This window comes from Salvelinus namaycush, chromosome 23, assembly GCF_016432855.1.
Source record: "Salvelinus namaycush isolate Seneca chromosome 23, SaNama_1.0, whole genome shotgun sequence".
Taxonomy (NCBI): domain Eukaryota; kingdom Metazoa; phylum Chordata; class Actinopteri; order Salmoniformes; family Salmonidae; genus Salvelinus; species Salvelinus namaycush.
Window position 1 is genome coordinate 15,399,551 of NC_052329.1, and position 14,643 is coordinate 15,414,193.

Here is a 14,643-nt window from a genome sequence, read left to right on the forward strand (position 1 = left end):
CGTTAGCTTTTTTACATGCCACATATTGCACTTTTACTTTCTTCTCCAACACTTTGTTTTTGCATTATTTAAACATGTTTAAGTATTTGAGGCTAAATTGATTTTATTGACATATTAAGTTAAAATGAAAGTTTTAATTCAGTATTGTTGTAATTGTCATTATTACAAGAAAATAAGAAGTCGGCATCGGCTTTTGGTCCTCCAATCGGTATCGGTGTTGAAAAATCATAATCGGTCGATAATCGCTCTACCTTAAACCTACAAATATTTTGCTTCACCAAAACTAAAGGCGTTTTTACCTAAACTGATTAGAAGAAAGCTTCTGTAATGTAGTGTAGAGCTCTTTACAGAAATTTCATAAATTCAATCTCATTTTTTGATTGAGTAACAGTGGAGGATCCTGTGTCAGATTTTTTTGCAGTAATTCTAGTGTTTACGGTTCCACAGAAGATAATTATCCCCTGATCCTTTTTATCCCCTGATCCTTTTTATCCGTCTATTTTTAGCCTATGTTGGTCAATGACGCTTAGGCTATGATGTATTCCATCCTAATTCAGCTGCCTGCCTGCCTAGTGCCCTTTAGCCAAGCAGAACAGCAATTTTCATGGCATTTCCCCCAAAAATATCTCCCCGGTAGAGGAAAGTAATTTGCCCTCCCCGCTCCCACTAGGAGAGTACAAGGCTGAATGAGTCGGCTCTGTTGGGCTTAAACCGCTCTTTCAATACAATATAAAACCTTTATTTCCCCTCAAACCAATTAAATACGTTGACCATTTTTTCCCTGACCCATCTTGACCATTTAACCTCACTTGGACACAAATGTCTTGTGGGAAATATAACAAAAAGGTTGCATCCCTCATGTCCCCCATTTTGAGTGGAAATTCATCATACAGTATGATTCAACAGACTACTAGATGTATTACTCAGTACACTAAGTTGGTTCCTTGTTTTGACACTAGTTAGAAAGCAGTTTTTAATGCTATGGTGTCAGCCATGCCCTGAAGGCGTATGTTCCACCCTAACTAAAGCAAGCCGTGCAGAATGTGATGTCATCATAGGTCAGGCAGGCTGTATCATGCCAGAGTGCTCTGGTTTGATCTGCTCCTAAACAGCAGCGGAGAAGAACAATGAGACAGGATTAATGTTCAGTCATATACTATACACATTGCACATACTGTACATGACACTGACTTGACTGAATATTAATTTAACCTCACTAGGGTATGTGGAACGGTACCCACCTCGTCAACAGCCAGTGAAACTGCAGGGCGCCAAATTCAAAACAACAGAAATCCCATAATTTAAATTCCTCAAACATACAAGTATTTTACACCATTTTAAAGATCCAGCCAAAGTGTCCGATTTTCAAAAAGGTTTTACGACGAAAGCACACAACGATTGTTAGGTTAGAGCCAAGTCACAGAAAAAGACAGCCATTTTTCCAACCAAAGAGAGAGTAACAAAAAGCAGAAATAGAGATACAATTAATCACTAACCTTTGATCTTCATCAGATGACTTCATGTTACACAATACATGTATGTTTTGTTCGGTAAAGTTCATATTTATATCCAAAAATCTGAGTTTAGGCACGACGCTACTGTCTCACTTGGCAAAAATGCAGAGCGCCAAATTCATATGAATTACTATAAAAGTCAAACTTTCATTAAATCACATATGAAAGATACCAAATTAAAGCTACACTGGTTGTGAATCCAGCCAACATGTCAGAATTCAAATAGGCTTTTCGGCGAAAGCAAACGATGCTGTTATCTAAGGATAGCACCATTGTAAACAAAGAGAGAGAAGCATATTTCAACCCTGCAGGCACGACACAACGCAGAAATAAAAATATAATTAATGCCTTAACTTTGACGAGCTTCTGTTGTTGGCACTCCAATATGTCCCATAAACATCACAAATGGTCCTTTTGTTCGATTAATTCCGTCATATATATCCAAAATGTCCATTTATTTGGCGCGTTTGATCCAGAAAAACACCGGTTCCAAATTATCTCAAAGGTTACCTGTAAACTTTGCCAAAAAATGTCAAACTACTTTTGTAATACAACTTTAGGTATTTTTTAACGGAAATAATCGATCAAATTGAAGACGGGAAGATCTGTGTTCAATACAGGATTAAAACCAACTGTAGCTAGCTTTCTGGTCATGCGCTTCTAAAAAACAGGACACTTCGAGTGACCCTCCTTCAAAATGGCCGTACTTCTTCATTACACAAAGGAATAACCTCAACCAATTTCTAAAGACTGTTGACATCCAGTGGAAGCGGTAGGAACTGCAAGAAGGTCCCTTAGAAATCTGGTTTCCCAATGAAAACTCATTGAAAAGAGAGTGACCTAAAAAAAAAAAAATCTGAATGGTTTGTCCTCGGGTTTCGCCTGCTAAATAAGTTCTGTTATACTCAGACATGATTTTATCAGTTTTAAACTTCAGAGTGTTTTCTATCCAAATCTACTAATAATATGCATATCTTATCTTCTGGGGATGAGTAGCTGGCAGTTGAATTTGGGCATGCTTTTCATCCAAAATTCCGTATGCTGCCCTCTACCCAAGAGAAGTTAAGGAATAAATGTGGCAGTCAGCCTAAATATGCTCCTAACATGTAAAAATATTAGCTTTTATTATTTGAGATTTGAATTGCACATTGTATGCAATATTTGCCACTTACACAACTGGCTTGGCAACTCGGTTAGCTCCCAAGCAGCCAGTTTAAAATGATCCCAAACGTTTAGTCTCATTGTTGTACAAACACTACCTACTAATAGACAATCCAATCCCTCCTCTCCCAGGGGTGTCACCTCTGTAATCCATCTTGATCTCAGCAGGTGAACAATGCCCCCTCACATGCCCTCAAGGTGTCCCTCTCCCAGGTGTTTCTGGGTAGTCATTAAAAGCCAGGGGGACAGTGCCAGAGCAGTTGGATCAATGAGCAGGGTTGCCATTCAGACCCCAACCTGCCATAGGGTTAACCCTATGGTTACCTTGACGTCTGGCTTTCTCACATTGCAGTGAATTATTATTATTATTATTATTATTATTTTAAATTTTTATTTTACCGTTATTTTACTAGGTAAGTTGACTGAACATATTCTCATTTACAGCAACGACCTGGGGAATAGTTACAGGGGAGAGGAGGGGGGATGAATTTAACCGAATACGAGACTTGGAAGTGTAACCATGTGAAACTAACCCTATGGTAACCATTCTGGAGTCTGTATTACTATGATTTCTGAAAGGGAGTGATTTTCTTAGTACGGTCATAGAAGGAAGTAGTAAATGTTCTAGGTCAGAAAATAGGAAATAGCCTAATCTTCATGACTAATGTTCAAACTTATGCGTCAAACAGTATCAAGTTTCTGGTCTATATTATTAATATTAATTTGTCTTTATTATTATAATTTAACATAAATGTTGTTTTCACGACTTTAATTCCTTATCTGGAAGAGATTGATGACTAAAAAGAATCGCCACATCCAAATCCCACAGGCTTCCTTCCATCATACTACTACATTCCCAATCCCTGCCCCAAATCAACAACTTTGGTATGTAATAATCCTCATACCATCTCAAACATGTGCTGTAGTGTCCCCCTAGTTTAACCGCTGTTTGGCCTTTCCACAACTCCACATAAACACATTAGGCTCTCCTCTCCAGTGCCCAGGGAGACGGTCAGAGTGGAGGGCAGAAGGTATACAAAGGGCTCAGGCTGGTATGTCACCACCCAGCCATTAGACCTGGCCCTGTCTGACATCCTGTGCCACTGCCAGCCAATGCACTCCATGGAACAGTCATCTAAGGTGAATGTCCAGACATTTGTTTGTGCTCTCATATCACCTTGATATCTCCTATCACAGCAAGGCTAAATACAGGGTCAACCGGGGCTTATTTTGAATGGTGCTATGTAAGAACATTATTGCATTAACATTAATGTAATGTATAGAGCTGGAACAACTTGTTATTTTGCAAAACAGACTCATGTCAGTTCTATTCATACATTTCTATCTAAGCGTTCTCGAGTCCTCCGGGCTCTGTGAGTAAGCCTGATTTCATTGTGTGCTAATTTGTGGGCTGGTATGCAAATAGTGTGAGGAGCAGCCAGTCGTGCTGTCTTTGTAGAGTCCAATTCTCAGTAGGATGAGGGGTTATCACATCAATTAAAGTTTAATTAATTATAAGGAACATTTTGGGCACTTCTGTTCTTTATTTATGTGGTGGTCTTAACTGTTACAATTCTGTCTGAGCGAGGAGCGATATTTGTACTTTTAAATAGATTGGCCAAAAAGGTCTTGACTGTCTGGAGAAGTTTCAAAAGCTAACTTTGTGCTTTGTCATCCAAGTCGTGTTCACGTCTGCGTGCGAATATTCTATCTCTTGATTAGAGCTCTTATTACAGCTTGCGGTGGCATTGGAAGGCTGAACACTAATCGGCTCATGGCCTCATTGGCTATTAAGTTAATGTGAGTAATTACTTGATAATGAGGACAGTGGATTGGGAGGTTGGGAGCTTTGAGTCCCTCTGCTTTTTTTTTACTGAGACAATATGGCCCTATGACAGTTTCTGCACGAATGGTTACTGCATATTGCCTCTACCGCAACTGATAACAGACATGTGGTTCTCTCTTTTCAATCACAGTTGTAAAGCGGCATGAATGTTGTCTCGTCTTTGATGCAGGCTTTGTGAATGCCTACACAAAGTGGGAGTGTGAAATTATTTATGAACAGAATTGACATTACATTCACTATAAACCATGAGCGTTATTGTGTTGAGTTGTTCTCCAGACCATTCCTCGTTTGTGGTTTACCACCTTATTTTGATGCAGCTAGCAAATTGTGTTTTCAAATGTTTGTCATGACTCCAGGTTTGAGCCATCAGTCTGTGTGCCAGCCCTGGCTGCATCGTCATCAGTCTCTCAACATCCTGATTCTAGTCTATAGGCTCTCACTTTTGCTGGATTAGAGCAGATTGCCCAATGACTACTCTGCCAGACTTTTAGGAGACTGTTGTTGCTTGCATTTGTGTTGTCAGTGTTTATTATGATGTTGACGTAAGGGCGTAATGTTAAGTGGTATGCCATTCTGGTGTGGGCAAAGGACTTTCTAATCAGCTCACTTGCAATCAAAGAAAGTAATACAATGAATGCACCAATAGTATTCCAATGTTTCCTCACCTGTTTCAACACAACACTGGCCAAAGTGCTTTGTTAATCTGATGATATTTGACTAATGATACTGTGGTAAAGGTAATAATGGTTCCTGTGTGTTTGTTTCCCAGTGGGAGTTCCTGTGGTCTCTCATCCTCTTCTTCACCTTCTCTCTGCTCCTGGTCTGGTTCTACTTCTGGTGGGAGGCACACAACGACTACAATGAGTTCAACTGGTGAGTACTGCTGTACAGTGTGTGTATGTGTGTGCACTCTAGTTATGCAACTCATAGATTCTTGTCTCTCAGTATATCACCATCATCAGTCAGTGTTCCATTCAAATAAATTAGTTCCCCACTAAATGCTCCTCTGACCTTCCCTTTGATTCTCTGGCATTTACTTACAGTAGATTGTTTTACTTTTAAAGGCTGCCATTTATCTTTATGTTTTTGCTTTTAACCAAAAATGCTAACTCTAGAGTTGTCCCCCCCCAGTTATTCACTCATCATGGTTGGTCTAATCTGGGTGGGGATGGATTGGCTTTAGGGCGTCTATCACTGCAGATTATAGTGAGCATGATTACATAAAGCAGGAATACCTTTTGACCCCAAATAACCTCTCGGATCATTCCAGTCATGTCTCCCTCACTGTTACCATAAAACCAATCATGCTTGGAAACAATACAGGCATTAGTTCTGTCATGAGACATTGCACATTCAATTGAAGGATATACTACCACTGAAATTATGAATTATGTTTATTTAGTTGAGCTCTTGACCAAGTTCTCAAGGCCTTCTACATTTTATGTGCACGCTATGCCCCAGTGGTCCCTAAAACACAATTGGTGCAATATGTGCGAGCCATAAGAGAGAGAAGCTTTGTGTTTCTTCTTGTAAGGTGCAATTTGCTTTGTCCCCCCAAGTCATTCCCCTCGCTCTCTCTGTCCACCACCTCCTTTCTCTTCCTGTCATTAGCGCTCAATGTCACCTCTGCTTCCCCCATTGTCCTTCGCTCCTTGTTTATCTCTCCCTGCCCCTCATCCCACTTTCTCCCTCTCCTTCCATACTCTTTGTCTCTCTGCTCCTCTCTCCTTCTCTCTCCTTTAATTTTATCACTCTCTCTGCACACTCTCTAAAGGCGTCGGCATGTTTCAGTCTAGCCTAACCGAACGAGTGTTTGCATACTCCCTTAAAAGACCTTTACTTGAAAAACAAGAAAAAAGCTGCAATAGTACTGTTTGTCCATTTTGAGACACCATAGCCAGTACACACTTCCTCAAAATAGTCAGAACTAAACTCAAATTAATTTAGTTGTTTTTGCCAAGGAGATCTTAGTTGCACAATTTTACATCTAACTAAAATGTTTGCAGTATTCTTCAATAAAAAGTTGTAAGAATCCCTACTGTTGACCAATCACCGAAGGGGCATAAACATTGGCTCTGAACTTAGGCTTGCCTCGAAAAAATATTGTGTGCCCAAATAGCTGAAAAACCCCAAACCAAAGTCCAAAACGAACAAAAGCGTCACCATGTCAAAATATATGCACAAACTCTTCTGAACTGTTTTGGCTGGGAAGCTAATTCCCAATGTCTACCACTCCTATGGCCTAGCATCAGTAAGATATCCTGTCTTTTTCTAGTGTGTGACCTGGCTTTAGTGTAGCTCTGCTGTAGTTGTAGGGGCTGTCAGGCTCTGCCAACAGAGCACAGATAAGGATTGGGATGTAATTAGCGGTTTTGATGCTTCGTGCTTCCCCCCCTGCTGGCTCTGCAGCTGTGTCATCCCAGGCCCTCCGAGACCCCCTGTCACACCGCTCAGGCTAACAGCCAGCACAGCCGTGTGTGTGTGTCCGTCCGTCCGCGGGTGTGTCCCCCCGTGAGTTTGTGTGTGTGTCCCTGTGTCCCCGTGAGTTTGTCTGTGTCCCCGTGAGTTTGTCTGTGTCCCCGTGAGTTTGTGTGTGTGTGTCCCCGTGAGTTTGTGTGTGTGTGTCCCCGTGAGTTTGTGTGTGTGTGTCCCCGTGAGTTTGTGTGTGTGTGTCCCCGTGAGTTTGTGTGTGTCCGTGTGTCCCCGTGAGTTTGTGTGTGTCCGTGTGTCCGTGAGTTTGTGTGTGTCCGTGTGTCCGTGAGTTTGTGTGTGTCCGTGTGTCCGTGAGTTTGTGTGTGTCCGTGTGTCCGTGAGTTTGTGTGTGTCCGTGTGTCCGTGAGTTTGTGTGTGTCCGTGTGTCCGTGAGTTTGTGTGTGTCCGTGTGTCCGTGAGTTTGTGTGTGTCCGTGTGTGTCCGTGTGTGTCCGTGTGTGTCCGTGTGTGTCCGTGTGTGTCCGTGTGTGTCCGTGTGTGTCCGTGTGTGTCCGTGTGTGTCCGTGTGTGTCCGTGTGTGTCCGTGTGTCCCCGTGAGTTTGTGTGTGTCCGTGTGTCCGTGAGTTTGTGTGTGTCCGTGTGTCCGTGAGTTTGTGTGTGTCCGTGTGTCCGTGAGTTTGTGTGTGTCCGTGTGTCCGTGAGTTTGTGTGTGTCCGTGTGTCCGTGAGTTTGTGTGTGTCCGTGTGTCCGTGAGTTTGTGTGTGTCCGTGTGTGTCCGTGTGTGTCCGTGTGTGTCCGTGTGTGTCCGTGTGTGTCCGTGTGTGTCCGTGTGTGTCCGTGAGTTTGTGTGTGTCCGTGTGTGTCCGTGAGTTTGTGTGTGTCCGTGTGTGTCCGTGTGTGTCCGTGTGTGTCCGTGTGTGTCCGTGAGTGTCCGTGTGTGTCCGTGAGTTTGTGTGTGTCCGTGTGTGTCCGTGAGTTTGTGTGTGTCCGTGTGTGTCCGTGAGTTTGTGTGTGTCCGTGTGTGTCCGTGAGTTTGTGTGTGTCCGTGTGTGTCCGTGAGTTTGTGTGTGTCCGTGTGTGTCCGTGAGTTTGTGTGTGTCCGTGTGTGTCCGTGAGTTTGTGTGTGTCCGTGTGTGTCCGTGAGTTTGTGTGTGTCCGTGTGTGTCCGTGAGTTTGTGTGTGTCCGTGTGTGTCCGTGAGTTTGTGTGTGTCCGTGTGTGTCCGTGAGTTTGTGTGTGTCCGTGAGTTTGTGTCCGTGTGTGTCCGTGAGTTTGTGTGTGTGTGTGTCCGTGAGTTTGTGTGTGTGTGTGTGTCCGTGTGTGTGTGTGTCCGTGTGTGTGTGTGTCCGTGTGTGTGTGTGTCCGTGTGTGTGTGTGTCCGTGTGTGTGTGTGTCCGTGTCCGTGTGTGTGTGTGTGTCCGTGTGTCCGTGTGTGTGTGTGTCCGTGTGTGTCCGTGTGTGTCCGTGTGTGTGTCCGTGTGTGTGTCCGTGTGTCCGTGTGTCCGTGTGTCCGTGTGTGTCCGTGTGTGTCCGTGTGTGTCCGTGTGTGTCCGTGTGTCCGTCCGTGTGTGTGTGTCCGTGTGTGTGTGTCCGTGTGTGTCCGTGTGTGTCCGTGTGTGTCCGTGTGTGTCCGTCCGTGTGTGTCCGTGTGTCCGTCCGTGTGTGTCCGTGTGTGTGTCCGTGTGTGTGAGTTTGTGTCCGTGTGTCCGTGAGTGTGTGTGAGTTTGTGTCCGTGTGTCCGTGAGTGTGTGTCCGTGAGTGTGTGTCCGTGAGTTTGTGTCCGTGTGTCTGTCCGTGTGTGCGCGCGTCCGTCCCCGCGAGTGTGTGCGCGCGTCCGTCCCCGCGAGTGTGCGCGCGTGCGTGTCCGTCCCCGTGTGCGTGTCCGTCCCCGTGTGCGTGTGGAGACACAGCCTTAAGGAAACAACGTCCTTTTAGAACAAGGCCTCTAACTCGCAACACGTTAACATAGTTATTACAATCTCTTTGTGCGCCAATATTCATTACAGAGAAGAAGTGACTGCAGCCATTTGCTCTGAGCAGCTTCCTTTGTTGTGTTTATTTGTCTCGGTTTGCTTTGTTTTATGGGGATAATAAAGTCTTACGATCCTGGACAAGGACACTAGAACACATTATGCCTGCCCTGGGAGTTCAGGCCTTCCGGTTTAAGCATCAGTGTCGGCTGTTAGATCATTTATAGTCAGCCAGTTAATTTTACAAAGAGACCTTTGGGGCTAGGAGCTTGAGGTTGCCCGTTAGGCACAGATATAGGATCCGCTTCCCTTCCCCCGAATCTAAACCTTAGCCACTAGAGGAAACGCAAAACTGACCTTAGATCAGTGTCAACAACTTCTCCTGCTAGACCACTCGGCTTGTTTCTACAATCTGTCCTCTATCTCTCATCTCAGAGACCAGAGGAGCACAAGCTGCAGCCTGCCCTGAGATCGATGAGACGCTACTATTGTGCAACTGACTTCCATCCATTTTGCTCTGTTTTACAGGTTTTTATATAACCGTTCTGGAGAGTGGATCGACGGGACTGTTCCAATCCTAGCCACTACCGCTGCCGGCTTCACTTATATTGCATTTTTAATGGTGAGTTGTCATCTCATCAAACATTCACTGTGAGATGATATTGATATGGTGTCTAGGCCATGGTAACAGCCAGGTAATGTTAGTGGTATAACCTGGCAGGGCAGAAACGTGTTGCCAGGCATGTCTGTGCCAAGTCTACACATGACAGTTAGGATGGCCCAGGCAGCTGTTGACCTTTTTTGAAAACAGTGGCTGTGGATTTCCATGTGATGTGATTTATTTATCTGTTTCTATTCTTTTAGATTTTAGCACTTTGCCACATAGCAGTGGGACAACAGCTGAACTTGCACTGGCTGCACAAGGTAATGCTCAAATGTGTGATTTTTGGTGTGTTTGTTTATGTACAGTGCCATGGGAAAGTACCCTTGACTTTTCCCAAAATTTGGTGTTACAGCCTTATTGTAAAAAGGATAAAAAATACTAATAATCCTCAGCAATCTACACACAATACCCCATAATGACAAAATGAAAACTGCTAAAAAAATACTTTATTTACATAAGTATTCAGACTCTTTGCTATGAGACTCAAAATTGAGCTCAGGTGCATCCTGTTTCCATTGATCATCCTTGAGATGTTTCTACAACTTGATTGGAGTCCACCTGTGGTAAATTCAATTGATTGGACCTGATTTGTCACATCTGTCTATATAAGGTCCCACAGTTGACTGTGCATGTCAGAGCAAAAACCAAGCCACGAGGTCGAAGGAATTGTCTGTAGAGATCAGAGACAGGTTTGTGTCGAGGCACAGATCTAGAAGGGTACCAAAACATTTCTGCAGTATTGAAGGTCCACAAGAACACAGTGGCCTCCATCATTCTTAAATGGAAAAAGTTTGGAACCACCAAGACTCTTCCTAGAGCTGGCCGCCCGGCCAAACTGAGCAATCAGGGGAGAAGGGCTTTGGTCTGGGAGGTGACCAAGAACCCAATGGTCACTCTGACAGAGCTCTAGAGTTCCTCTGTGGAAATGGGAGCACCTTCCAGAAGGTCAACCAACTCTGCAGCACCCCACAAATCAGGCCCTTATGGCAGAGTGACCAGACGGAAGCCACTCCTCAGTAAAGGCACATGACAGCCCGCTTGTTTGATGAAATCAAGTTTTAACTTTTTAGCCTAAAAGCCAAGCATCACGTCTGGAGGAAACCTGGCACCATCCCTATGGTGAAGCATGGTGGTGGCAGCATCATGCTGTGTCAATGTTTTTCAGTGGCAGGGACTGAGAGACTAGTCAGGATCAAGGCAAAGATGAACGGAGAAAAGTAAAGAGATCCTTGATGAAAACCTGCTCCAGAGCCCTCAGGACCTCACCTTCCAACGGGACCAAGACCCTAAGCACACAGCCAAGACAACGCAGGAGTGTATTCGTGACAAGTCTGACTGTCCTTGAGTGGCCCAGCCAGAACCCGGACTTGAACCTTATCGTACATCTTTGGAGACCTGAAAATAGCTGTGCAGCAATGCTCCCCATCCAACCTGACAGAGCTTGAGAGGATCTGCAGAGAAGAATGTGAGAAACTACCCAAATACAGGTGTGCCAAGCTTGTAGCATCATACCCAGAAGGCTCAAGGTTGTAAAGGTGCTTCAACAGTGTACTGAGTAAAGTGTCTGAATACATACACTACCGTTTAAAAGTTTGGCGTCACTCAGAAATGTCCTTGTTTTTGAAAGATTTATTTTTTTTTGTCCATTAAAATAACATCAAATTGATCAGAAATACAGTGTAGACATTGTTGTTGTAAATGACTATTGTAGCTGGAAACAGCTGATTTGAATGGAATATCTACGTAGGCGTACAGAGGCCCATTATCAGCAACCATCACTCCTGTGTTCCAATGGCACGTTGTGTTAGCTAATCCAAGTTTATAATTTTAAAAGGCTAATTGATCATTAGAAAACCCTTTTGCAATTATGTTAGCACAGCTGAAACTGTTGATTAAAGAAGCAATAAAACTGGCCTTCTTTAGACTAGTTGAGTATCTGGAGCATCAGCATTTGTGGGTTCGATTACAGGCTCAAAATGGCCAGAAACAAAGAACTTTCTTCTGAAACTCATCAATCTATTCTTGTTCTGAGAAATGACGGCTATTCCATGCGAGAAATTGACAAGAAACTGAAGATCTCGTACAATGCTGTATACTACTCTGGTCACAGAACAGAGCAAACTGGGTCTAACCAGAATAGAGGAGTGGGAGGCCCCGGTGCACAACTGAGCAAGAGGACAAGTACATTAGTGTGTCTAGTTTGAGAAACAGACACCTCACAAGTCCTCAACTGGCAGCTTCATGAAATAGTACCTGCAAAACACCAGTCTCAATGTCAACATTGAAGAGGTGACTCTAGGATGCTGGCCTTCTAGACAGAGTTGCAAAGAAAAAGCCAAATCTCAGACTGGCCAATAAAAGAAAAGACTAAGATGGGCAAAAGAACAAGGCCAGCATCCCGGAGTCGCCTTTTTAAAATAATGAACTTGGATTAGTTAACACAACGTGCCATTGGAACACAGGAGTGATGGTTGCTGATAATGGGCCTCTGTATACCTATGTAGATATTCAATTAAAAATCTGCCGTTTCCAGCTACAATAGTCATTTACAAATATTAAGAATGTCTACACTGTATTTCTGATCAATTTGATGTTATTTTAATGGACAAAAAATTTGCTTTTCTTTCAAAAACAAGGACATTTCTAAGTGACTCAACTTTTGAACGGTAGTGTATGTAAATGTGATTTTCCGTTTTTTTATAATGTATTAGCAAACATTTTAAAACCTTTTTTTGCTTTGTCATTATTGGGTATTGTGTGTAGATTGATGAGGGGGAAAAACAAGGCTGTAACATAAAAATTTGGAAAAAGTAAAGGGGTCTGAATACTTTCCGAAGGCACTACGTGGTGTGTGTGTGTCTTCAAGTGGCCAACTGAACTCTGCCTGAACCCCACATTTGAGTTCATGTTTTCCTGCGGGTTGTGAAAGCAGTGACATCATGCCCCAGGGTGCTGTTATCTGGCCAAACACACTACAGAGGGTTGGAATGGTTAGCCTGGGGGAGCTGTGTGTGTGCGTGTGTGATGGTCTGTAACACTCTGTTTGCCCCATTAGATAGGCGTGAGTACTGCTCTGCTGACCACTGCCATCGGATTCATATCTGTCAATCAAACATGGGGGGAGGAGTGGGCAGTCATCCCTATATCACTCCAGGTCAGTTCAACAACAAACCCCTCCCCATTTAGGGCTGTGCATCAAACTGTATTATACAGGACACTTTCTTGATATGTGGTAATATACTTGATAAATCACATGTTAATGACTATATTGAACTACATACAAAGGCAACAATATTTCAATATATAAATGCATCTAACAGATGTGTTAAGACTGATTCAAGGGGTTAATTTACGTATTTTTGTTGAATTCTTCATACAGTAGCCTACCATTACCACTGAATTATTTTGTTAATGTCGTACCATTTAACAACTGTGAATGACTGTAGCAATGCCACACCTTTAACACTGAATGATGTCAGGCCACAGGTCCCTTCCTACACCTAGGAGCCCTGGTGGCTGTCACCGCTCTGGCCTGGCTGGTGGCTGGGCAGATCGCTCGCGCCGAGAAAACAAGTAAGACCTGACCGTTTTAGTGTTGCATGCTATACTGAAAATTTTGTACTTTTTTTATACTAGAACATGAAAAATTGTCCAGTACTAGCATTTGTTACTTTTGGTACTTCTCATGTGTCTCACACCATCTAAGGATTGAGAGGATTGAGTCTGTCTAGTAATTTGTTTGAATCTTCTCAAAGGGGCAGTAATAAGCTAGCCAGCTAACTCTGCGCAAGCCACTATTTAAGAAGCAAGCGAGAGGAGAGAGAAAATTCCGACAGCATGGCTTCTTCAAAAGAAAACATCATACCTCCACGCCCACAGCTCGTTGACAAAACTGGCTGTAGGGGTGAACTATGGGAATACTTAGCTTGCAGAGCAGATGATGTGGGCAAGCCTACCGAACCAACTAAGAAAAAGGTGTTACAAAGCAGTAGAGTGCAAGGGAGGTTTAGTTCCAGAACATAAAAAATAAGCAATTTTACACATGACGTTTGCATTATAACTTTGTCGTTATTCTACTAAATTTTTATTATTTTTCAGTGACAATGACATGAACATCTTCTAGTAATCCTGGTTTATAAGCACGGATATCGACTCTGCCACTCGAGCATGCTTTTGTGGCACAGTAGATGGCTGGCTAGGCTTCGGGCCATACGGTTGAGGGTTCATTACATTGGTTTCGTTACATTGGTGTCGGAAGTGATCGGACCTCGCATCCACGACAGCGTGTGTGTTGGCCGGTGAACATTTTCCTGTAAGACGGAGTCCTGTGAGGTCTAGCGTGAGGACGCACTCTTTGAAAGGAGGGAGTTGTGTAGCGACCCTGGTTTATAAGCGAGGATATCCACTGCCACTGGAGGATGCTTTTGTGACCCAGTCGATGGCGTGCTGGGCTTCGGCCAGAACGTTGTTCGAGTCATTCATTATAATATACCAATGTTCCCCTGGGACTGCTGCGCAGAAGATCTATCAGCTGGAGAGAAGGACACGATTGAACTTCACTCAACTTTTTTGAGTTTTCCCTGTTAACCTCTCTAGGGTATGTGGGACGGTAGCGTCCCACCTCGTCAACAGCCAGTGAAACTGCAGGGCGCCAAATTCAAAACAGAAATCCCATAATTTAAATTCCTCAAGCATACAAGTATTTTACACCATTTTAAAGCTACACTTGTTGTAAATCCAGCCAAAGTGTCCGATTTCAAAAAGGTTTTACGACGAAAGCACACCAAACGATTATGTTAGGTATGAACCAAGTCACAGAAAAAGACAGCCATTTTTCCAGCTAAAGAGAGCATTAACAAAAAGCAGAAATAGAGATAAAATGTATGACTAACCTTTGATAATCTTCATCAGATGACACTCATAGGACTTCATGTTACACAATACATGTATTTTTTTTGTTCGGTAAAGTTCATATTTATATCCAAAAATCTGAGTTTAGGCAAGACGCTACTGTATCACTTGGCAAAAAGCCTGAGAAAATGTAGAGCGCCAAATTA

The 14,643-nt window shown here is 43.3% G+C and overlaps 1 protein-coding gene across 1 annotated transcript in view; it reads left to right on the forward strand.

Moving 5' to 3' along the window:
* The window catches only part of LOC120018111 (glycerophosphodiester phosphodiesterase domain-containing protein 5-like), a 98,330-nt gene that overhangs the window by 39,369 nt on the left and 44,318 nt on the right, over positions 1–14,643 (forward strand). The window contains exons 3-7 of the mRNA XM_038961105.1: positions 5,291–5,394; positions 9,451–9,544; positions 9,787–9,846; positions 12,642–12,740; positions 13,066–13,159. Of these exons, the coding sequence (XP_038817033.1) occupies positions 5,291–5,394; positions 9,451–9,544; positions 9,787–9,846; positions 12,642–12,740; positions 13,066–13,159 (451 nt within the window). The remainder of the gene's footprint in view (positions 1–5,290; positions 5,395–9,450; positions 9,545–9,786; positions 9,847–12,641; positions 12,741–13,065; positions 13,160–14,643) is intronic.